The sequence below is a fragment of the Myodes glareolus genome, chromosome 2 (assembly GCF_982192425.1).
Source record: "Myodes glareolus chromosome 2, mMyoGla1.1, whole genome shotgun sequence".
In the NCBI taxonomy this organism is placed as follows: domain Eukaryota; kingdom Metazoa; phylum Chordata; class Mammalia; order Rodentia; family Cricetidae; genus Myodes; species Myodes glareolus.
This window is the reverse complement of record NC_142027.1, coordinates 107746895-107772974: the sequence shown is the minus strand read 5'-3', so window position 1 is coordinate 107772974 and position 26080 is coordinate 107746895. Positions and strand designations below refer to the sequence as shown.

Below are 26080 nucleotides of genomic sequence, written 5' to 3'. Positions count from 1 at the left end.
ACACAATTTACTTTGCAAGATATATTATGATATTAGCAAGAAGACAGGGCAAGTTTTAGAATGAATTTTCAAGTTTTCCATAATTTTGTAAGTTTTCAACATGCCTGTGAAGAATTGGTTTGGGTTGTATATCAAATATTTTGATAAAAATTCTACACTTAATCCCTTTGTATAAGATTGCTTCATTGGTACGGTGTGGAAGGAGGCTGCTTGTTCATTTCCTGGATTCCCAGACCCAAAATACCTACATAGAAACTGTATTAGTTAAATCACTGCTTGGCCTATTAGCTCTGGCTTCTTTCTAGCTAACTCTTCCATCTTAAAGTAACCCATTCCTATTATATTTTATTTTACTACAATACTCATGGTTTACTGGTACTGGCATTATTCTCCTCCAGCAGCTACAAGGTGTCTCCCCAACTCTGTCTACCTTCTATATACAACATTTCTAGCATGGCTATATTCTGTTAAGCCATTTGGCCGAAACCAGATTCTTTACTAACCAATGGCAATAAAACATTCCCAGCATATATAGGGGAATTCTACATCACCTCCGCTTTTCTGTCTAATTAAAAAGGAAGGTTTTAATCATAACATAGTAAAGTTACATATAACAAAACAGGTTATTACTTTATATTACTTTATATTTTATCATAACTAAGAAAAACTATGACTATCTATTCATCAACTTCATCAAAGACTCCAGAAGAATATAATATTACCTAAGTAAACATGAAGTGAATTGTAAACAACTTCCAAAACTCTAGAATTGACAAAGACATCTTGCTGCCTGGACTGTCACCCAAAGTTCTGCTGTAACACTGGGACTCCCATATTTAATCTACAGGCCCATAGTATCTGGCAGACCTTTCTATGAAGCAAGAAATTTCAAAGACATTTCTGCCTATATAAGCAGTTTGTCAGTCACATTTTTCTGTGTCTTGCAGAATGTCTGGCAGATTCTTTCATGAAGCAGGATCCCCCCACCAGACTGTCTCACATTTAGGCAAGTTCAGCATTCATTTTTCTGTGTGTTCTCCTTGTCCAGTTCAACATAACATCAAGCAGTCCAGGCAAGAGTAGTTTCTTGCTCAAATGGCTAGAAAACTCCTTAAGGAGCCTCTTTGATGTCAATCATTCTCTTGATGTAAGTGGTGCTTTCAGGAGCAGATGTGTTTCATTATCATGAAAAGTCCTAAGTTTTTAAAACATTTTAAGTGCCATATTCTGTTAGTTTTTGAAAGGTTTGAAAAATACCTATCCATTTGAAATATATCTCTATATATCTAGAAAACCTAACTAACATGACTACAGGCTTGACTATTATAGATGACTATCTATTAATCTGTATTTTTAATTATACATTACCTTCTAAATGAGCTGTATAAACACAATACCTTAATCAAGAGCAGAAATGTACATATAACAAAATTGACCTTAAATTCATACCAATAGATCAAGATCCATACAAATGCAAAATAATAATCTCTATAACATATACTGCTTTGAAAGTAAACAAAAATTTATAGACAATCACTTAGGGAACTGCTTCCTGATTTTTATTCAGCAAATTAATTTTAGTGTTTGTGAAGATCTTTTCAGGCAGGGATCCTGGTCCACCAAGCCACTTACATGTGGAAGAAAATCACAAGTTCTCATCCTCTGTGGAATCAAAGCAGAACCTCTTTTCCAAAGTAACATATCCTTAGATCCTTTCTTGAGTCAAAATTGCTTTCAAATATATACATTGGTTTAGCTTACCTGTATAACAAAATGTCTCTCTGTACCTCATTCACAGTCAAAAAATTCAAAGAAAACACAGTAATATACACAATCTAGACTTCTCTGTGTATATACCATCTTTATGTGCCTTATTTTTCTTTTTTCCTTTAATCTATGACTCTTTTTACTGTGTTTCTTTAAAGGCTTTGTTTTATTTTTAAAGAATATTACTTGCTTCTTTTTATAACTATCTGTAATATTAAGTTGGGGGTGTCACCCCAGCCCTCTCACACCTCTATATCCAAGAAGTCTGGGATGATTGGAAGCCACTGACCTGGTAGTTGTCCTGGTCCAGACTTTAACTCCCAGCTTGCCAAACACTGACTCCTCCCCCAGGGAGGGCCAGGACTACTCTCACAGGTTATTTAGGCTCACACCAGAAAATGGAACCATGGTTTGGGATTTGCATGGGTTTTTCTCCATGATGTGCTGTCTTGATCCACCTGAAAGCGCCATATATATTAAATACGGGCATTTTAATTTGGTCTACTGGTTTGATTGGAGTTTCTTGCATCGGCAGAGAAGTTTATTAAGATTAAACCAAACACTGTCATCTTTCTTCTTTCTCCCAAGCCTACTTACGTTTATCCAACACTGTGACTCCACGTATAAGTCTTTTTGAAATATGAATCTGTCTTTATTGCATATCTGTAATCCTTTTCTGAACAGACCGGCTTCTTAAAATACTAAGTGGTGTGGTTAGGACTAAGGTTGCTTTACCTTTTGACTCCACCCATCCCAACATGGCGGAGACATGTTGACCACCTCTGCAAGCTATACACACCACCTCAGTTCCAGGTATACAGTGGGTCTATGTTGTGTCATTAAGCAGTTTGTAACAGGTTGCTCTTTCCGAAACCCCATTCAAGTCCTCGGCCTTCTGAAAGACCCAGAGATCATGCAGGCTCTTTTTTAAAAGAGTCACACAGTTTTTGCTGCTCCTGCTGAGTCAGGAAAGAGCTGTTGTGCCTCTGCTTGCCACCAACAAACAGCCCCTCTGGGAAAAAATAAAATAAAATGCCAACTACCAAGAAGCCATGCTTAACTCTGTTATTTTGTGTCTAGAATTTCTTTCCAAGCTTTTTCAGGTTTTACGTGGTTGCAGTCAGCCCTATGCACCAATCTGATTAAAAATTTAGCATCTTCACATTGCCATATTTTCCCTCCAGTTCTTTGTTTTTTTTGTCTTTGGTCTCCGAGTCATCCAGGCCATTGATCTTACTAGTCCAGGCAGTATCAGAATGGACTTACTCTACAGACTGGGGAATTTTGAGGAAGAGAGGGAGAAAGAAATGTGGAATAGAGGGTCAATGACACCACAAGAAAACTCATAGAATTAACTAACCTAGGCTCCTAGGGGCTCACAGGAACTGAACTGACAAACAGGAAACCTGCATGGGACTAACTAAGGCACTCTGTATATATACTATAATTATGTAACTTGTTCCTCTTGTAAGATTAATAACAGTAGGAACAGAGGCTGTCTCTAGCTCTTTACTGACTCTTGGGTCTTTACTCCTCATCCTCAACTTGCCCAGCCTTAATACATAGGAAAATACTTAGTTTTACTGCAACTTGATATGACATGTTTTGTTGTTTCTCATGGGAGCCATATCTCTTTTTTTAAACAAAAATTGAGGAAGAGTGAATTTTGGGTAGGATCATAGGGGGTTGAGGTGAGGAACTGGGAAAAGAAGAAAGATGGGATACTACAAACAAGAAGTAAAATGTAAATGTAAAACTGTCAAAAAATAAATTTTACATTTTTATTATGTTATTTCTTTTTCTCTATAGCAATCTTTCCATTCCTTAGAGGATTATATAACAAATTGAATATCTCCATGTATCCAAGTGATACAATGAAATTTATGCAAAATTTTGTAAATGAGACGAAAAAGGTTCGGCTTGAAGATAAACAGGAGGTAAAAGATAATAAAATTTTATTTCAAATCCAAAAAAATTCTATCCTTTGTCACAAATTCTCTTTACAAGGTCCTATTAAGATATTTGATGAATTTTGTTTGTTCTGAATTGTGGCTTGCCTTCAACTTGGGCAATTTCTCTGAGAATTGAGAGTGCCACTTGAATAATACAGCTTTGACTAATGTGATCAGCTGATGGCAGAAAGGCACTGTCAGTGAGATGCCAACGAATCAGTATCTAACCTGAAATGTCATTTCTTATTTGTTCTTATTCTGGGTATTTGGAATAATAGCACATAATCACATAAAGCCCAGCAATGAGCTCCAGAAACAGCCGTCGATGAGTATGGAATATTGGTTAAGATTATGTCAAGGAAACAACAGATGTATGTACAGGATATTTTTCTAAACAAATGTGCATGAGAGAAGGAGAAACTGATAATTATCCAAGCAGAGGTCTGTCCTCAGCAGCAACAGATATTCAGAATGAGGAAATGTCATGAGAAAAGGTGTTGGATATGAAAGAAAGATACTAGACAATGATAGACTTCTCCAAAATCTGTGGATGACAGTTTTGTGTCACCAGTGAGTCAGACAATGTTAGACTTAATTAAGTCATATACTCATAAAAGATTTTAAGCTCTTCATTCAATACTAAATTTTGAACTGACAACACAATTCTACCTTTGAAATTTGTGTCTACTTTCAGGCCCGAGTGGACTTCCTTCAGTTGATGATGAATTCCCAGAATTCCAAAGATACGGAGTCCCATAAAGGTAACTAAGGATGCTTTAAGGTCTAAAAGGAAAGCAGAGCGGGAGGGACTGGTTCTTAAAATGCAAAGAAGATCAATTAATCAGAGAAGGCATCCTGCTAAATTTCAAAAGGTCACAAACATGTGTGTTAAAAGTGGTAGCCTGAGGAACTTTCTAAAGTCATGGAGCATGTACATTCTAAAAGTAGCAAAGCTATTGTAACTTCCCTCTATGACAGAGATGCTACAATAATGAAATCTCAACAATATGGCTGCCTAATCAACACCTGATTTGTCCCAACAACAACTGTCATTCCAATAAGATGGGAAAACTATCTATGGTTGAGAACTCATCCTTAGATGAAATACTACAGATAGTCAACAACTACTGAGAGATAATTAGTCTTCCCCATGGATGAGTCTCTGATTGGTTATTTACTACAAAATGGCTAGCCCTGAAACAAGTACAAGTAGGCAAAATTGAAGCAACTCAGTAGGTTATATTTATATCATTTTTATTTGCATATGTAATAAAAATGGTTAAAGAAGAGACCCTAAATCTGAGAAAGCGTGGAGGTGTCGAATGGGAGGGGTAGAAAGGGGGAGTTAAAGGGAGAAATAAAACACAATTTTAATTAAAGTTTTAAAATTATGGAGGTCTATGTAAGAATGTCTTTCACACTCCAACAGTTTCAGTGATGTTTAGGTTACCTATATAAGTCAAATGCTGAGTCTCAGCCTCATGCAGAGCCCATGAATCAGAAACTTTACCAGCAAATATGCTTCCATAGCATACAGTCAAGAAATATAGTGTTCAAATACCAACCCTCACTGTTATTCATTTAGAGACTATAGAAATTTGTTACTCCTACCATAAAACAGTACCTTAAGGAGAAAAATGACAACGTTTATAAAACAGTTCCTCTTCATTCTTTTATTCAGTGTTTGGATATAGAATTTCAGAGTAGTGCTACTTTCCATATATTAGTACTACAATGTGTGTTTTGGAAATTTTTATTATTTAATTCCATTATTAATCCCACATTTGAAGTCAGCACTGAAGTTTGTGTTATTTTCTATTATTGTGAACAATTTTTTAAATTTAAGTATATCTTCAACATATTCTTTTACTACCCAAGGCCTTCCAGGTCCCCCAACTCACCCAACTTTAAATTATTTCCCAAACGCAAACAAATATCTAATACAACAGCAAAATTCCCCTAAGCCATCTACTCCTGAACCATAAGGCTTGCCCTGGAGTGGTTGATATGCCCAGTGTTACTACACTGAAAAAAAAGACTGATTTTCATTCTCCAACATTAATAAAGGGGACAATTCAGTTTTTAACTTTTTCCCTAGTGACTAGGTTTTAATTCATTCATTTTTAGTGTAACAAAATAAACTGTAATAAGATAAAACAGAAACTTACAAACCAAAGTTGGGGAAGACTAACTAAGACAAGAAAAAGAGGCCAGGGAAAGACACAAGAATCAGAAACCTACTCATTTGCACACTCGGGAAGCCCATAAGATTACTAAACTGGGAGTCATAATGCATACAGAGAACCTGGTAGAGACCTATGAAGGCTTATGCGTGCTGCCTCAGTCTCTGTGAGTTCATATGAGCTTTGATCGTGCTGATTTGGAGACTCTTGTATTCTTGGTGTTCTCCATCCCCACTGACTCTTACACTCTTCCTGAATCTTCTTTCATAGAACTCACTGGGTCATGCATAGAGGGGTTTGGTGGAGATATCCATTTAGAGCTGGGTATTCTAAAGGCTTTCACTTTCTGCCTATTATCTGGCTGTGATTCTCTACATTTTTTCCCATTTGCTGCAAGTCAGGGCTTCTCTGATGATGGTTGAGCAAGGATAGTGGACTATCATTAGGAGTCATTTTGTTTCTACATTTCTTTTTATACAGCAGTTTAATTTTTGCTCTTGGTCCTGGGGCTGTCTAGTCTCAGGTTCTTGTTCAACTAAGCAACAAGAAGTCTGGGTTACACCTCATGGAGTAAGTCTTAAAGTCAAATCATTTATTGGTTGGTCAATTCCACAAGTATTGTGCCATCATTGTCCTAGCATATCTTATAGGCGTTACACCACATTTAAACAAAGTGCAGAGTATCTTCCTGTACCAAGTATGGTAGAACATTGCAGATGAAGGCTCTCTATATATACACCAGGCTTGATCATTCACATGAAATGTCTTATTTCATTTTAGCTCTTTCTGATCAGGAGATAATTGCCCAATCGATCACTTTCATATCGGCTGGCTATGAGACTACAAGCAGTGCACTTTGCTTCACAGTGTATGCACTGGCAACTCATCTTGATGTACAAAGGAAACTCCAGCATGAGATCGATGCATCCCTGCCTAATAAGGTGAGTGGAAAGTACATAGAGACCCCAGGGAAAGGTCAAACCTCAACAAGAAATACTGTCTCCATACGTCTATTTAGGATTATAGTAAATAAATTAATAACTGATTCTTTTGGCAGTAGTCACTGAAAATCTAAGACAGAGGAAAATTTATGTGTGGAGTAAAACCAATCTCTGTAATTCTGTATGGTCCTGTAACATCCACTATCTCTAATTATAATAACCCAGCCTAAACCATGCATAAAATCTCTATAGATTTTTAAGGATAAGAAAGTATCAGTCAAGTGTCTTCTTTACAGTTAAGTGCGTATTTCACCTGCCTGTATATCTGTGTGCCATGTGCATATCTGAAATATGAGGAAACCAGAAGAGGGCATCAGATAACCTGGCATTATAGATCCAGAAAATGTATTCACCATGTCGGTACTAGCAACTGACCATGGGTCCTCTGCAAAATGAACTAGTGCTGTTAATCACTGTGGAAGGCCGCTAGACCCTCAAACAAGTGAACTGAGAACTGCAGTATGACTACTGGAACTGCATTGGCAAGACTGCTGTCAATGGGGTATTTCCTTGTCTTGGCTGGGCAGGCTGAATCAGCTATTCCCTTATCCTCTCTAATCACAGAATTTCACTTGAACAATGAAGATCCTGGCAGTTTCCAAGCTACACGGTTCACCTCTACATTATGATAGCTTCAGTGTCCCACAAAGTGGCAACCACACATTATATGAGCTGTCTTTTCATCTATGCCAAAAATTGAATCTAAAGGGTTGTGAGGGACCTAAACTCTGGACTGGCTGTGTTGTCAGTGAGGTGCACACTAAGCATCTTCAAACCCCATACTCACCCCGGTTCCCTTTTCATTCTGTCACTGTGACAACTATCATGATTTAAAAATACTATGGGGAGGAAATTGTTTATTTCAGCTTACATTTTCACATGACTGTCAATCACTGAGGAAAGTCAAGGCAGGAACTCAGGAAGGGAGTTTATAGGCTTTCAACTTCATACAGCACAGATTCTGACTAAGGTCACAGCCAATGAAGCATAGCAGGGACTATGGAGGATGCCGACTGCTCTCTGGTCCACTCACTAACCTATCATCATCCAGTTTTTGTATACAATCCAAGTTAATCCTTTCAGAATACACTACTACCTGCAATTGGCTGGACCCTGCCACATCAATGAACAATCAAAATACAGCTTTCCCATATATATGCACAAACAAATCTAATCTAGTAATTCATAATCTTTCATCTAAACCTCTTTCTTGGGTGACTCTAGGCTTTGGGATTTTGGAAGTTAAAGATTTATTAGAACACCATATGAAGCAGCAATGGAAGGATTCATTCAGGAGCTAAGCACGGAACTCTATGGACTAGAATATATTCCACCGGAATAGAACGTTTTTGCTCAGTTAGTCTCCATTTTTATCCTATTTTGCCATAATTAGTCTCAAAGGAAAAAGTTTCTACTGAAGTTAATCACTCTAATTTCAATTAGTATTCCTGTTTAATATGGCATTGATGTTCAAATTTCACATTTATAGTAATGTTAAATTCAGTCATAGGATTTAAAAATTATGAATTATCCTCTGGTAGAATTCATGATAGAATTTTTAAAAAGAAGTTAAAATTCTCCACATTACATTTCCACAGTCTGAACTTGTGACCTCCTTTATATGTTATGACATCCTCAATAACTAATTTATGTTGAGTGATATTTGCATAATATGACATTCATTATTACTGTAAAGGAAAACAGTACAAAAGAACACTGAAGATTTGGACCTAAGTGTAAGCTTCTCTGAATATTTTTTCATATTCACTTCAACATGCATTTCAGTGGCCCTTTAGCATGTCAACACACATATGACTTATCAGTGATAAATGCAGTCACTAATATTGTTGAATGAGGAGTTCCTATAAAAATAAAAGTACTCTATAGTTTGACATGAAAGTTAGTTTCAAATATCAAATCAGCGAAATCTTGTTTTTTAATCTTCCCAGGCACCTGCCACTTATGAAGCCCTGCAAAATATGGAATATCTTGACATGGTAGTGAGTGAAGCTTTGAGATTATATCCAGTTGCTAACAGGGTTAGCAGAACCAGTAAGAAAGATGCTGAAATCAATGGTATGCTCATTCCCAAAGGGACTGTGATGATTATACCTGTCTTTGCTTTACACCGAGATCCAAAATACTGGCCAGAGCCTGAGGAGTTCCGTCCTGAAAGGTATGAGGACCCTGAAAAGGGGAATGTACACTGAATCAGACATCTATAAGAAGGCTAATATGCTCAGTCTCTTTCTGTAAGCACATTAATATAAACTGATATTATCTTGGATGTGTATTTGATTTTAGAATATCAGTAGTACAGTGATAATTATAGTAGAATCTACATGAATTTGAACTGAGAAAAAAATGACAATTCTGTATTTTTTAATTTTGTTTTAGAGTCTCAAAACTGTCTTATTTATAGTTGCCATAGTGTCTATGAAGAGACAGTGACCACAACAACTCTTATAAATAAAAACATTTCTTAGGGGCTGGATGATGGAAAGCATGGTGGCATGCAGGCAGACATGTGGCTGGAGAAATAACTGAGAGCTCTATAGCTAGATCAGCAGGCAGCAGAAAGAGAAGACTGAGCCACTATACCTGGCCTGAGCCTCAGAGACCTAATAGGCATCCCCAGTGACACACTTTCTCCAAAAAGTCAACAACTCCCCCTAGTGCCAGTTTCTATGAGCCTGTGGGGTCATTTTTATTTAAACTACCACGAATCCTTAATATCAATTCCATTAATATAATGATACCATTGGTTATATTTCTAAGCATGCATAGGTATTTAAAAGATAGAAAAATACCAGTTTTTCTCCTGTTTTTATAAATTATTATTTTCTACTACCTATAAAGGCTACTTTATGTCAGATGCTTGTATGTGAGAGTATGAGTGTGTGTGATTATGAGTATGTGTGTGTCAAAAAAAGCAAGCGCAATTACAATGATTAGAATATCAATTATCTTTTTTAAGTTGTTAGGTTTACATTTCTTTAATATTGTCCATTTTTTCAAAGGAACACTCTGAACACATCCCCAAATATAGGAATCACCTATCAAATATAAGAATCCATTGTATTAGACATTGGTGCAGATAGAATGTACAGAAAGTCTCTTCTTTGATGCTAATACAAGTCTTCTTAGTCTTGTTTCTCTCTGGTTTGTGAGTGAAACTCCCATACACTCATCCAGTGGGGAGCTCCTCAAAATCCAAGTTGTTTTATTCATTAGAAAGTTGACATTTTCATCCTTCTTAAATATGCAGCATAGTTTTCTATGAATGGAAATTAATAAGCAGTATGGTAATTGTATGAAGCATGGAAGTAGTTGATAGATTGCCATTATTGCTTCACTAATAAAAATAAAGAATAATATTTCATTTTTCAAGTTTTAGAATGATATTTTTGAATCACATTTCTTCATTCCCCTTCTTTCTTCCAAATTCTCCTATACACCTCTCCCTGCACTTCTTAGAGTGCATAGCCTCTTTGTCACAAATTGCTGTTTAGGTGTTATTTAGATTCTCACATATGTTTGTATATGCATGTACATATATATGTGTGTGTGTATAAAACCTGTCAAGTCCATATCATGCTACTCTTGTGAAAATGACATTTTTAAGATAGATGCAATTGAACTTTGAGGCCACAAATTTAAATATACAGTAGCCTCTTCATAAAATACTTGATGCCTAAGATTGTAATCTTATGCACACATCTGGTGTTTGCAGATAATCTACACATAGAGCTTCTTACAGCAGTAAAATGGAGTGAACTAACTCCTCTTTTCTGGTTAGGTGAATTCTTTGTCCCTTTTATATAGTCACCACTTCTACCTCCTTTAGCTTAGTGACTATAAACTTAGACATCATTCATTGTGCATGTCTATGGTTGTACCAGTTTTCAGTCAGATAACGTAGACTCAGTGAATATCAATGACTAGACCAGGGATTAAGGAATACAAATGCTAAAACATATTGAGGTTATAATCGGAATACAAATGCTAAAACATATTGAAGTTATAATCAAACATGACATATAGGATGTCTACAGAAGTGTTTTAATATTTATTGCGTGTGTGTGTGTGTTTCTGTAACCTCACCTGACAGTATTCCATCAAGTTCACCTTGCACACACATACTAACACTACCTTCACCTGACTCCAATGATGTTCTATAAAATAGCTTAGAAATTATTCCACAACCCTCCTTGATATTTAAGAGCTCTCATAGAACAAATCGTTATTAGTCTTCTAGAAAATTTCCAGAACCAGCATTTTTATTTAAATTACCATGTGAGCAATCAAGTATTACTTAGACATAGGTCTGTAATTTTAGTAGTTTTTTCCCAAAACAGGGGGATTGAGACAAAATTCAGAGAAACAGCATGTGTCCTGGCAAACAACTTCACTTGATGACAGTTGGAAGTGAGTGAGAAAGTCAAAGATTTTGTAAAATGAGCTTATTGAGGGGAAAAAAGCATGACTGGGAAGGAGAAGGATGAAGAAGAAGAATAAAGATTAGGAAAAATAGAATGAAAGAAAGAGAGGATGGTGAGGAGAGTAGGGAATGAAATAGAAGCATTTCATTCATAACATGTATCTCTTTCCTTCACAGTGAGCAAATCCCCAACTCAAGTGTCAAGGGAATTCCTTCCTTCTCCTTCATGTTTACTTTGTGATGTTTACACACTGGGAACCCACAACATCTTTAATATTTTAAACTTTAAAGACACATTTCATTTCGATGAGCATTCACCACACATCATCTTATTAACATTGGGTGTTCCCTTATTGAAAAGTTGTAGAAAGAACATTAACTTTCAAATCTCATAATGAATTAACTTCACCACTCTTAGAATGGTGGGTAGACTGAAGTGTCCTGTATGAATCTACCTGAGGGCTATAAGTAAAAACTACAATCATGTTGCTCTTGTGCTCTTCATGTTTCATTACTTATTGTGTTCCCAGGTTCAGCAAGGAGAATAAAGATAGCATTAATCCTTATACATATCTGCCTTTTGGATATGGGCCTAGAAACTGCCTTGGCATGAGGTTTGCTCTCATTACCATGAAGCTTGCTATTGTCAAAATCCTGCAAAACTTTACCCTGCTGCCTTGTGAAGAAACAGAGGTGAGGAAGAACATATTATTTTGGCATGTTTTTTGTTTTATTCATAGAAATTTTTATAAACTTATGATATATATCAAATATATTGAATATACATATGGAATATACTAATTCATCTTTAATTAAGATTTTCTTTGTCAAAAGATCTATGTAAAACTTTATGCGAGTTCTAGGACCCTTGAGTTATGGAGCAGTTATTCTGAGTCTAAATGTAAAGGTAAGATAAGAGTCAGTGAAGATATTTCTTATAAGATTATGTATAGTAGCAATGATATTTTTACTGATATTGGTATTTCCTTGATACCAATGTATATTTATTTCACAAAATAGTAGGCTTTTTAAAACATTTTAATACTTGTATATGCTATACATTGAGCAGATTATTTTCTTTTTCTTTATTCTTCTCTCATAAAATACATCTCAAACACAACACAACCTCCTTTCCCTTTCCTTCCTCCTCCCAGGCCCAGCTCACTTACCCTATCCCTCAGTACCATAGCACTTTCATTTCCCTTTAGAAGCAGACCTCTTGGGGATGTCGATCAAAAATGGCATATCAAGATGCAATGAGACTAGACACAATCTCTCATATCAAGGCTGGGTGAGACCACCCAATAGGAGGAAAATTTCCCACAAGCAGACAAATGAGTCAGAGGTATCCCTACTCCCATTGTTAAGAGTCAAACAAAATCCCAATCCTAAACAATCACAGGATGTATGCAGCAGGCCTAGCAAAGACCTGGAATCTGACTGATTTAATAGAGGTCATATCCTTAAAGAAAACAGACTGTCTTTCACAGAAACAATCAAAAAGCAAGGTTCCTCAACTACGGGTGGGGTCATGTTTCTATTTACGCGAGCATACCATTATGGCTTGAGTTTGCTCATATTACATGTCTTTTACATGGTGTCACATCTATCTATCTATCTATCTATCTATCTATCTATCTATCTATCTATCTATCTATCTATATATCTGCACATTATTCTTGGAAAATACTGTTTCATTGAAGTCAATGAACACTTCTGGTCTTATAAATCTTCACACCCCTTCTATGTGCACTTTTTCTAAGGTGTCACATTTAGAAACATGTGTGAAATGTCTATTCTGAAGAACTTAAAAATACATTGTCATTAACATAAGTGAAGCAATAGCCAACAAGTTTAATTTCATGACTTCTGTATTAAAAGTGACTCAAAAGTTAGTAGGCTTTCATCATGGAAGAAGAATATAATGTGGTCATTTTGCCTTTGGTTACATGAGGGTGGGTCTTTTCCTGTTCTACATATGAATACAGATGAGTGACTTTATTTTGAAGATAGGTAAGCGTCAGGCATTTGGCAATCTTTAATAAACTCTAGGTGATCTACAAGATGACTTTCTAAAACTACAAGACAATCAGTTTATACACTCTTCTGCTGATAAAGGATTATTACTCGGTTGGAGGGTCCTCTCATCCACAAACTGACAAGAATATCATTTAAATAGTCAAAATGAGTCCAAATTCCATTTTCAGCACAATCTTTTAATTTCAGAAGAAATACAGAGAATTAATGTCACAATGATTCCCAAACTCCTCCCTCTATCATGACCTTACATGTATCAGATTTGAAGGTAAATATATTGCTTAAAATTGAGAGTTTGACAATCGTGTTTACCATATACAAAACCTACTCCTGGTGCTGAGGAATTCTATATATTGATTCAAGGATAACAGGAAGAGGTTTGAGACACTGGACATGGCTTGAGCATATAAAACATCAAAGCCTAACTCCACAGTGACACACTTCCTTCAGGAGCATACCTACTTAAGCAAGTTCACACTTCCTGATAGTGCCACTCCCTTTGGGGGCCATCTTCTTTGAAACCACTACATTAGTAAAAGTCATTTATTTAAGTTTAAGGAAGATTTATTTATGTCAAGGAAACAGTCCAGGTTGTTTAGGATGGTACAAAACGTACTATGTACTTTAGCAAGACTTGATGTTGTATTCAGCCTTCCTCTTACTTCTGAGTCTTGAGTACTAGGGTCATAGCCATGTGACAACATAGAAAGAAGCCTCTACTGTTCTTAATATATTAGTTCTACAAGTCTTCTGTAAAATTTGATTATTCATTAACCTAATAAACATATTTATTCAACTATTTCAGATTCCCTTGAAATTGGGTACGAAAATGTTTCTTTCTCCAGAAAACCCTGTTATCCTGAAGATTATATCAAGAAATGGGGCCATAAATGAAGGATGATTTTTACCTCAAGTTCTGAAATGTTCTTCAAAGAGTGCATTCTAAACACCTTGATTTGAATTTACTCCTAAAGAAAGCTTAGATGAAAATGAATTTAACCCACCACACTTCATGACAGAATCTTCAATTATTTTTCATTGACTTGATAGCATCTTGATTCTTGTATATGAATGGAAAATGATTATTTAGAATTTCATATCTTCTCTCATGTCAAAATTTGTCCATTTTTCCAGACATAGAACTATATGTTTGATTTCAATGCTAATAAAAGGTTTCTCCTTAATTTGGTCAATATTGTTTCAATTATATAATCATTAATTTAATTTCCCATTTTTGGTTGACATTTCTTTATACTTTAATGAATTGTAAGTTTATGTATTGCCCACTATCCATTTAAAAAAGAAATTTATTTGATTAGATGTGATGGCCACATTAATCTATTGGTAAAAGATGTAAATTTTGAAGGCAATTCGATATTAAGACCATTTTTCAGAATAATACTAGGCTCACTTGTGGGCCTGTAAGCTCCATTTTCTTGGGTTCTTTAACAAAGGTAGAGTATTGAATATGTGTTTCCTCCAATGAAATGGTCTTAAATTTGAGCAGAAAGTTGGTAGCTACCCCCATAATATTCATGTCACTATTCCATATATTTGCATGTATCTTGCCATGTTGGTCATTATGGGAGCTCATAGGATTCACTGTTGGATAAGACTGTTACTTTCAGCCCAAAGACTCCTCCCTAGCATTTTCCAGTACTATAAAAGATTGCCATCAAGGAGAAAGTTTCCTGGTGAATATTATGTTGATATGGCCTATGATCAATGTATTTAGCCTCTTCTGCAATAGGCTCTTATTCTCATGATCTGTAATGCTGACTAGTGGAACTGTTATATTGTCAGATCTTCTCTATTTATTAAAATTCAGTTAAAATGCCACTACATTTCCCCCTTTGGTCTAAAATTAAATAAAAGGCCATAATTAATATAAGAAAACTAAAAACAATAAGTACAATGACTATATACAATATATACAAGCCATAAATACATCAACAATGTCTAGTCCATTTGCATTTGACAAATTCAGAGAAAATATTTTATATCTATTATATCTTGGTCAGTCTAAAGTCTTATACCTAATTTACTTTCTATCATACCTTGCTTTATGTGTCTGACAAATTATAACTGCAACTACTTAAGCTTCAATTCCCTCAGAGACCCAAGAAGGAAATAATATTAACGGAGTAAGCCGGAAGTGCAAGCAAGTGACTTCCAAAAATTATGAGTAATGACAGAAACATCTGGTTGTCTGGACAGTCACCCAAAGTTCTTCTGCAATGTTGGGGTATCCATCTTTGTCCTACAGGCCTAGCATATTTGACAGACTTTTCTGTGAAGCAGGATATTTTGTTTCCTGTTTATCCAATTAGGGCAGCATAATGTCAGCAGTCGAGGAAGGGGTATTTTCTTACCCAGTGGCTTACTTTTGGCCTAAAGAAAGTAAATTCCATGTGGAGTTTCTTCGATGTCCATGATTTTCTCTGAAGTCAATTGGTTCTGCCAGGAGTAGACATGTCTCATTGTCATAAAATAAAAGAACCTAGGTTACTAAAACATCTTAAATGTCATATTCTATAAATTTCTGAAGTGTTTGAGGTTGACTTATTTATGTAAATTCTATCTTTGTTTTTACCTTGAAAACATAACTAAGATGACTACAAGTTCAAATATACAAGGAGATTAACTGCTAACCTATATTTCTTTATTATCCTAAACAGCTGATAATAGTAATTTTTAAAGACTAGAAATTTGTATTACATTGTTAAATGAGCTGTATAGCTGCAATACCTTAAACAAGATCAAAAATGTATGTACAATGTGTTTTATCAAAATCAATCTCAAATTTGTGTCAATACAAAGTTGCATACATTATACAAAAGTAAGACCAATGTAAAACATTTAAAACTGATAGTTGCTTTTTTATTATTATTTAAAATTTTATTTAACATACTTTCTAAAATTCCCATTTATCATAGCAACCTGTCCTGAATTCATAATATCAGCAATTTTTTCCTTGTTCTTCAGAATTATTGGGCTTTTTTGCTTGTTTTCTGTATGCATGTATTTGTCTTTTTTTCCATTCAATTATTTACACTGACTTCCCTCCTCTCAATCCCCTCACGCTCTCCCATACCCCTTCCTCCCTCTCCCACCCTGCTTGAGAGAAGGCAGGGAACCCTGCCCTGTGAGAAGTCCAACCCCCCCCCCCACATCCAGGTTGAGGGAGCTGTGCATCCATATAGACTAGGGTCCCAAAAAGCCAGAACCTGCCATAAAAACAATTCTCAGTGTGTTTATCAATGGCTTCTCAGTCAGCCCCCATTGCCAGCCACAATCAGAGAGTCTGGTTTTATCACATGCTCACTCATTCAGACCCGGTCCAGCTGGATTTGGTGAGCTCCCATTAGAACAGACACGCTGCCTCAGTTGGTGTACCAACCCCTCGCAGTCCTGACTTCCTTGTCTGTCTTCTCCCTTCTTCTGCCTTTCAACTGGGCCTTGGGAGCTCAGTCCGTTGCTCTGAAGAGGGTCTCTGATTCTATCTCCATCTGTCACTGGATGAAGATTCTATGGTGATATTCGAGATAATCATCAGCGTGATAGTGGGGCAAGGACAGTTCAGGCACCCTCTCCTCTGCTGTCCAAGGACCTAACTGGGGACATCCCCATGGACACCTGGGATCACCTCTAGAGCCAAGACTCTTGCCAACCCTAAAATGGATCCCTTATTGTAGGTATCTTCTTCCCTGCTCCCATATCCACTCTTCCTCCATCTCCACCCTCCCACTCCCTGAAGCTGTTGCCAGCCCTTCCCTTCTCCTTTCCCTCTCCCCCTCTCCCCTTTCCACAACCTCACCCCACCCTCATGCTCACTAAAAGTATACAATGGAAGAAAGAAAGCATCTTCAACAAATGGTGCTGGCATAACTGGATGTCAGCACATAGAAGAATGAAAATAGATCTATGCACAAAACTCAAGTTCAAATGGATTAAAGACCTCAATATAAATCCGATCACACTGAACCTGATAGAAGAGAAAGTGGGAAGTAGACTGCAACACATGGGCACAGGAGACCACTTCCTACATGAAACCCCTGTAGCACAGACAGTAAGGGCAACATTGAATAAATGGGACCTCCTAAAACTGAGAAGCTTCTGTAAAGCAAAGGACACTGTCACTAAGACAAAAAGGCATCCTACTGAATGGGAGATCTTCACCAACCCCACATCAGACAAAGGTCTGATCTCCAAAACATATAAAGAACTCAAGAAACTAGACTTTAAAATTCTAATTAACTCAATTAAAAAATGGGGCACTGAACTGAACAGATAATTCTCAACAGAAGTTCCAATGGCCAAGAGACACTTAAAGTCATGTTCAACTTCCTTAGTCATCAGGGAAATGCAAATCAAAACAACTCTGAGATAGCTTCTTATACCTGTCAGAATGGCTAAAATCAAAACACCAATGATAGCCTATGCTGGAGAGGATGTAGAGTAAGGGGAACACTCATCCATTGCTGGTGGGAATGCAAACTGGTGCAGCCACTTTGGAAATCAGTGTAGTAGTTTCTCAGGAAATACAGAATCAACCTACCTCAGGATCCAGCAATACCACTCTTGGGAATATTCCCAAGAGATGCCAAATTATACTACAAAAGCATTTGTTCAACTATGTTCATAACAGTATTATTTGTAATAGCCAGAACCTGGAAACAATCTAGATGCCCCTTAATGAAAGAATGGATGTAGAAAGTATGGAATATATACGCATTAGAATACTACTCAGTAGTAAAAAAACAATGACATCTTGAATTTTGCATGCAAATGGATGGAAATAGAAAACACTATCCTGAGAGGGCTAACTCAGACCAAAAAAGATGAATATGGTATGTATTCACTCATTTGAGAACTTTAGCCATAAACCAAGGTCATTAAGCCTATAGTTCACAAGCCGAGCAGAAGCCAAATAATAAGGTGAACCCAAAGAAAAACATGTATAGATCCTCCTGGAAATTGGAAGCAAACAAGATTGCAGGGCAAAAGTAATAGTTGCTTTTAAAAAGTAGATTCAATAATCTACCTTTTTATCTTATCATATCCATATCCTCCCTTTTTCTTTTTAGAGTAGATTCAATAATCTATTTTTCTGTCTTATCATATTTATATCCCTTTTATTCTTTTCCTTTCTTTTTTTCCCTTCCCTCCCTCTCCCTCTCTGTCTCTTTCTCTTTCTGTCTTTCTTTATTCCTTTATTTTGTTTTTTGAGACAGGGTTTCTCAGTAGCTATGGAACCCATCCTGGGTCTGTCTGTAGATGAGGCTGACCTTGAGCTCACAGAGATCTGCCTGCTTCTGCCTCCCAAGTGCTGGGATTAAATGACTGTAAACCAGTGTCTGACTTTCTCTTCAAAACAAGAACTATGACTCTAATTTCCTTTGTTTAGCTTTTTTCCTGACCATTATCCATAACAGCTTGTAACCAACACATTAAGCAAAAATAAATATTCATGATTCATTTTTTTTGGAAATGTGGGCATTGTTTTCTAGGATACTGCCTGCTGACTGGGGGCACTGATAATCTTGTGGGGACACAGAGAAAATTTACAACTATGGTCAAGTCCTTACTGGAGTATTCTATGAGGTTGGATCATTTTCTCCAGTAGTCTTGAAGCCATTTTGGATGTAGAACTCAGAAGAAACTGCAACAAATGTACTCTGAAATGTTGGATCATCTGGACCATCTGTTCTCATTGGAGATTTTTTAGGGAATCTTCCTCTATCAAACCTTATTTTTTTAACCAAGAATGAATTCTCTCTCTTTCTGTGGAAAGAAAAGCAAAACCTCTTGTAGTATGAGGGCCGGCTTGTTGGGGTTTCTGTCCAGCCCAGTACCCCAACAGCCAGCAAGCAACAAAGAAAATCATACACAGGACTCCATAAGGTTATAAACTGATTGGTCCATTAGGTCAGGCTTCTTGTTAACTCTTATAACATATATTACCCCATTATCCTTATCTATGTTAGCCATATGGGCTCAGTACCTTTCTCAGTGTGACAGCTTACATGTCGCCTCTTTGGTGGTCTGTGCAGGAAAGGCTGAGAGAGAGCTTCTGCTTCCAGAATACTCCCAGTCTCTTTGCTCCACCCCTACTTCCTGTCTGGCTTTCCCGCCTATACTGCCTGCCTGGCCAATCAGCGTTTTATTAAAATATGATTGACAGAATACAGATAATTCTCCCGCACCTCTTTTCCAAATTAGCATATTAATTAAATTTGGAAGTCAAGGCATTTTCAAAACATATAAACTGGATAACACAGCAACATTTATCATCAAAAGTCATTTAGCAGCTGTTGCTCCTTCCTAAGAAGTCAAACAATTCAAACAGAACACAATAACATGCAATACCAAGATTCTCTGTGTATTTTCCATCTTTACATGGAAGCCAAGCTGGAGAAGGTGGGAACTGGTAGCACTAGGTTTTTTCCCCCGAACCCAGATGGCTAAGTTTAGGTTCAGCTTCCAGAGCTGGAATTCCAGTCGTAACTTTGACCTGGGCTGGTGGCTAGAAAGCCTCGGGTAAATGGCATTTTCATGGATTTGTACCTCAAGAAGTTGGGTGTCAAATGAAGCATGATTAATAAAAGCTCAGGGTCAGAAATTGGGGTTCAACCTGAAGATTCAAAAAGTAAAACAGCCAGCCACTGGCTCTTACCTTGACCTCAGTCTGAAATGGTGATACTGCTTTCTGAAATCTCAGGAGACTGCCCCTCTGAGAGCTGTTTACCCCAATCTTATATTCCTCACTAGGACTTGAATTAAACGTACGTAACACTGGGATTAAAGGTGTGTGCCATTGTGGTTACTGGGATTAAAGGTATGTGTTATTGCAGTTACTGGGCTTAAAGGTGCGTGTTACCATAATCTGGTCTGGAAGGCTGAGAAGTGGGACTCTTTTACTCTCAGATCTTCAGGCAGTATTTATTTATTAAAATACTGTTGAAATGTCACTATACAATCCCTCCAAAGGCCCAAACCAAAAGTAAAGCAAAGAGAGGAAAAGAGATGACTCATGTTCAAACCAGGATATCAGTCAAAAAATCCTACCACCCTCTGAGGATGAGTACTTCCAAACTATGCATTTCGGAAGTCACTGTTAGGGGAGTTCAACTGTGTGGTCTCTGTTTTGCTTGTGGTTCATTGGTCACCAGGCTATGAGGACTAAGTGATCAGACTTGGCTAACAGAGATTATATGGCAGTGAGTATGACAGAAAGAATCCCCTGGATTCACTTTCAGTAAAACAGCTCAATTTTATTCCTGGGAGTTAGGGGAATAAATAGTAGCTGAGGCATCACCTAATAGGTGTTCACAGTATGCTTCATTTGCGTTTGGAAATGAGGTTCCATCAAAGAGGTGGGAGCACAATATCTAGCTATCATATGGGCAACAGGGGCACAGGTTGTGGAGGGAACAATGTCCAAGATTACTCTTAAGATATGTCAGGCATTCAAATTAAAGGACAGCCTCCAAATAAAGTTAAACAGAAAGTAGGAAGCCCACTTTGGGCTTCATTTTTCTCTCAGGTTCAGTGAGCTATCTGGACATGGTGAGCAGAAACTTTAAGCAGCAGGACCTTTCTACAATAACCAATGTGTTTACCGTCTTCTGTAATAGGATCTTGCTCTCAGGTTATGATTTGTAACCAAGAGCAAATGAAATTATTCTACATTTCAGGTGGACTTTGGGACAATCTGAGTGTGGGTATCCTATATTTGCTAATGGGATATTTATTAGACAACTTTGGCTTCTTAAAGAAGCATAATCCTCAATGTAGTGCATGTTTTCATATATACATGTAAAGATTATCAAAACATGACTTTCTGTCTTTCTTTTCCAAGCAAACTGAGTTATTGGCATTCCTCACTGCATCTCCTCCTCTGCCTTACCATCAAAATTCAAGGACTATCATGGAGTTCATACAAAAAAGATTCTAAGAGCCAAGAGCCAGGAAGGGCTAGAGTGAAACAGCATCTTCTATATGTGAATTTTCAGCAGCTGTAGTTGCCTGCATAAGATCTGAACAAATTCAAACCAATACATATTCTAACAAAGAAATTGATAGAATCTACAAGTCCCTGTTCCAATAGAGCAATAGACCGCTGATGGCTTTGAAGAGAAATAGTTTTATTTATGGGTTGCTCCTGGCTGGTAGACTAACTTTACCTTAGTTAATGGCCTCACAACTGGGAGTATACATGGAAAAAATGGGCTCAATGGGTTATAAAAAATAGAGAACACTAAGTTAGATGGGTGTAGGGATGTGGGACAGACCTGTCAAGTATTCAGGACAGGAGTCAAGTGAACATGATTAAAATACATCATATAAAATTCAGAAATATTAATTAAAATATAAAAATTGTTTAATTTCATCTGCTTCCAAGAGTTGATGGATGAAGGTTCTATAATAATTAAAGTAGTCATCAATCTGATTACAGGAAAATAAGTCATCAGTCTGATTACAGGGGAAGGACAATGAAGGCATCATTTCCACTATTGCTTAAGGACTTATCTGGGATCATTCTGAATTCCTGGGATTTCTCTTTTGTCAGGTTTCTCTTTATCCCCATAATGGCTGCCTCAAATGAGATATCTCTTTCCCTGATCCCACTCTCTGTTCTTCCCTCATCTCGACCATCATGTTCCCTTATGTTCTCCTCCGCCTCCCCTTCCCTTTCAGCCCTCTCTTCTCTCTCACATTACAATTTTTTTCAGAAGATCTTGCCTATTTCCCCTTCCCAGAGGGATCCATGCATGTTTCTCTTAGGGTTCTTCTTGTTACCTACCTTCTCTGGGATTTTGGACTATATGCTCTTTATTCTTTGATTTACATCGAATATTTGCTCATGCTAGAGAGGGCCTTGATTCTGATGCCAAACTTTGTAGACTCCCCATGAGAGCATTACTCTCTCTGAGGAATAGATGGGAGGTGGGTTGGGGAGAAGGTGGGGGCAATAGGAGTAGAAGAGATAGTAGGAACTGTGATTGATATATAAAATTAGAAAAGATCCTTTTAAAAAATAAATATACATATTTTTTAAAAATGTCTTATTTTAAAATTAAAATTTCAATATCATGCAAAGGTTAATCTAAGGCATCATATTTTCTTGTGCTATATTTTTATATACTTTGATTGACTTTTTAATATAAAATTTAAACTAAGTGAATTTGGAATTATGTATTTAAACACAAGAGGCCTAAGTTACAACCTTTCCTGTTATAGTTGAATGATTGCCCTCTAGATGTGAAAGGCATGATTCTGTTGGGCATGGTTGGAGCTTATTAGAACTGTAATGTCTCTTGAGATGATTTCCAAAGGACATTTTTAGACCCTGCACCATCTTGGCTCTGTCTGCCTCCTAACATGAGATGTGTGTGTTCACTCTGAATTGCAGTCCACAATATGTGATTCTTCATCGACCTATGCCATCAGAACTGCCAAATCTCCAACCTTTAAAAAGATGAGTCAAAATAATCTCTTTACATCATGAAAATTTTTAATCAATAAAGATATGCCATCGTGACATTATCTTTGGCCTTATCTAAAATAGGTCTTCAATGTATACTTTAATGTATGAAGAAATAGGTGCATGACTTCACTCTCTAATGTTTATAAAATATAGGTATAAATATTCAATATTATGGTAGTAACATTAGTTTTATGTTCTTCTAATGATTTACTTACTGTATTTGGGGGTGTAACAAGTATTCTCACTATCGTCCTATTTTAGGTCTAGAGCTTGTTTTGTAACTCAGTTGGTTTCAAACATATAATCCTTCAGACTGTCCACATTGATTTCTTGGATTAAAGGCATGTGGCATCTGACATCACACTCAGATTGCATTCTTTCTCTTAAAATATTTCTTTTACATGACTTCCATTGGATTTTAGAGTTTGTTTACTGTTCCTCAGTATACTCTTTCAAGTGTTGCAGGTACCCATGAAATTAAGTGGGAATGTATTTTTTCAGAAAAACCCATTTTTCTCGGAGCTGGAGAGATGGCTCAGTGGTTAAGAGCATTGCCTACTCTTCCAAAGGTCCTGAGTTCAATTCCCAGCAACCACATGGTGGCTCACAACCATCTGTAATGAGGTCTGGTGTCCTCTTCTGGCTTGCAGGCATACACACAGACAGAATATTAAAAAAAAAAAAGAAAGAAAACCCATTTTTCTTTTCTTTTCTTTTCTTTTTGGTTTATTGAGACAGGGTTTCTTTGTTTTGCATTCCTGGCTGTCCTGTAACTCAATTTGTAGATCAGGTTGACCTTGAACTGACTGAAATCTGCCTTCTGAGTAATTGGATTTAAGGTGTTGTGCCACCATGGCCAGACAATTCCATTGTTTTTAAGGTTGTGTCAAGAGGTGGAAACAAAATTGACTTGTAAAGATTGCTCAGATGCACAAACAGAAGAACATGGGTTGGATTCCCAGAATCACTGTAAAAATGCAGAATCCTGTGTGCTGGTATACCAGTACTGGGCAGGTCTTAATATTCAGATCGCTGGAGCTCCTTGTCAACATATTCTAGCCATCTCATAAAATAAACATGGAGAAAAATTGAAAGACAGTCATACATATAGAATCTCTATGTGCAAATATAGAATGTATACACTACACATATATACATTCACATACAAAGACACCAGCAGGACTTCACAACACACACAGAGACACACATATACATCACATATATTACATCAAATGAAGATAATAAAAATGCTGAGAAGAAAGGAAAGAATGGGAAAATAGAGGGGAGGGTCATAGACAAGAAAAAAGATAAAGACATGTCGCAAACACTGTGGTCTAGTTTCAGATCAGCATATAAATTCTTGTCCAAATGGGTCTCTGCAAGACAATACCCATGGAGATGGTCTCTCACACAGGAAAAACCTGTGGACCTCAGAACAACACAGACAACTGTTAGAAATGCACAGCTTGCACGATTCCTTCTCTCTCATAATGTTGATGATTCTCTTGGTGATTTTAGATTCACTTTTTCAGTCCTGTATGGGGTAATGTAATCATGCCTTTAAACCCCATTTTTCATCAATATTTTTCACTAAAATTCTTTGCAAACCAATGTTTCTCAGGTTTCTTATCTGGAAAAGACCCTGGGAACTTGTCAGACTCAGTGCTGACAGAATCTGAGACAATAAAGCTAATGAATGCATTTAAGGGAGCAACACAAGTGACATTAACTATGTCTCCCAATTCTGGGAAAGTACATTGAGGGCAGTGAGGAATGATGGAAAAGAGTACCTATTCAAAGTTTGCCCTTTATAGAGAGACTCAGAAGTGCAGGAACGTTTCGCAGAAGATGGAACAGATAGAAAATTACAAGCTAGATGTATGCAAGCAACTTACTGTAAATCACCCCTCTTTCTATAAATACACTTTGTTATTCTTGAGAATGTATATCTATGTCTATCACATTTTAGCTTTATAAGGACAGGATGTACCTGACTCGATAATTAGCCAAGCTCACTCACAAAATACTGAGAGTTTTGGGTTTAAAAGTTGTTGTTTTGATTTAAAATTTGGGGGAGACTTTTTTGTCTCAGTTTAACTCTGGGGGCTAGGGAAATATATTTTATTTAAAGTTTAAAGATGGCTTGAGATATTCAGGGCAACCACTTGTATGAGGTTCATCTGGTATCAGACATGTTTTTATGTTGATTCCCTTCTCAATGTCAGGACTTGAACCCAGCTGGGGAAAGACCCTGTTGCAATTGAGCGGGGCTCCTTGTTTATCCCTACCACCCAGCTAGCTTAGACTCTGAAAAAACTACACAGAAATTGTATTCATTAAAACACTGCTTGGAGCCAAGGACCAGATGGTTTCAATGCAGAATTCTACCAGAACTTCCAGGAAGAGCTAATACCGACACTCCTTAGTGTATTTCACAATATAGAAACAGAAGAGTCATTGCCAAACTCTTTCTATGAAGTTACAGTTACCCTAATACCAAAACCACACAAAGACACAGCCAAGAAAGAGAATTACAGGCCAATCTCACTCATGAACATCGATGCAAAAATTCTCAACAAAATCCTGGCAAACTGTCCCGCGCTTCCTCTCGCCTGCAAGAACCACGCGGTACACATAGGATCCTTCTGCAGAAAAGCTTTATGTCTCTTGGGAGCTAGAGCATAAGCCACATGGCGGAGACCCAGATAAGATGGAACCCATCCCTTATATAGGAAACAGACCCTGCTTTGGACGTGTCACTCTTGGATTGGTCAATTGCTCCCAGTCCCAGGTGATACCTTGGGAGTAGTGGAAAAATACCAACACGTGTGAGCTTTCTAGCTCACCTGGCGGTGCAGCGCCATCTATGGTGGAGAGTGTGGTTGCGGCCTTCTACATCTCCCCCTAATTTTTTACTTCTTTGCAGAAAGGCAACTCCCTAGGAAGGTAGAGATAGAGGTCGCACTTCCCAAAATGAAAACATTAAAATGGGCTTACACGGAATCTGCCCCTAGGTTCATGACACCTGGAACCTATCCGGCCTGCCCTCTGCCATTTTTCTGGGAAAGGGAACATACGGCAGGAAACCCTTATGCAGAGCGACTTATCTCTCAGAGAGGGCCATTCTCTGTGCGATGCTTTTCAGCTCGACAACCTTCAGGGCTAGCTAAGCCAAGCACTCCACCCTGTGCAATGGACCATAGTCCTAG

At 37.2% G+C, this 26080-nt stretch overlaps 1 protein-coding gene across 1 annotated transcript in view; it reads left to right on the top strand.

Annotated features, from left to right (window-relative positions):
* The window catches only part of LOC125398811 (cytochrome P450 3A5-like), a 45518-nt gene extending 30953 nt beyond the window's left edge, over window positions 1–14565 (top strand). The window contains exons 8-13 of the mRNA XM_048431792.3: window positions 3577–3704; window positions 4414–4480; window positions 6683–6843; window positions 8853–9079; window positions 11875–12037; window positions 14187–14565. Of these exons, the coding sequence (XP_048287749.3) occupies window positions 3577–3704; window positions 4414–4480; window positions 6683–6843; window positions 8853–9079; window positions 11875–12037; window positions 14187–14282 (842 nt within the window). The 3' untranslated portion in view covers window positions 14283–14565. The remainder of the gene's footprint in view (window positions 1–3576; window positions 3705–4413; window positions 4481–6682; window positions 6844–8852; window positions 9080–11874; window positions 12038–14186) is intronic.
* The last annotated feature ends 11515 nt before the right edge of the window (window positions 14566–26080 follow it).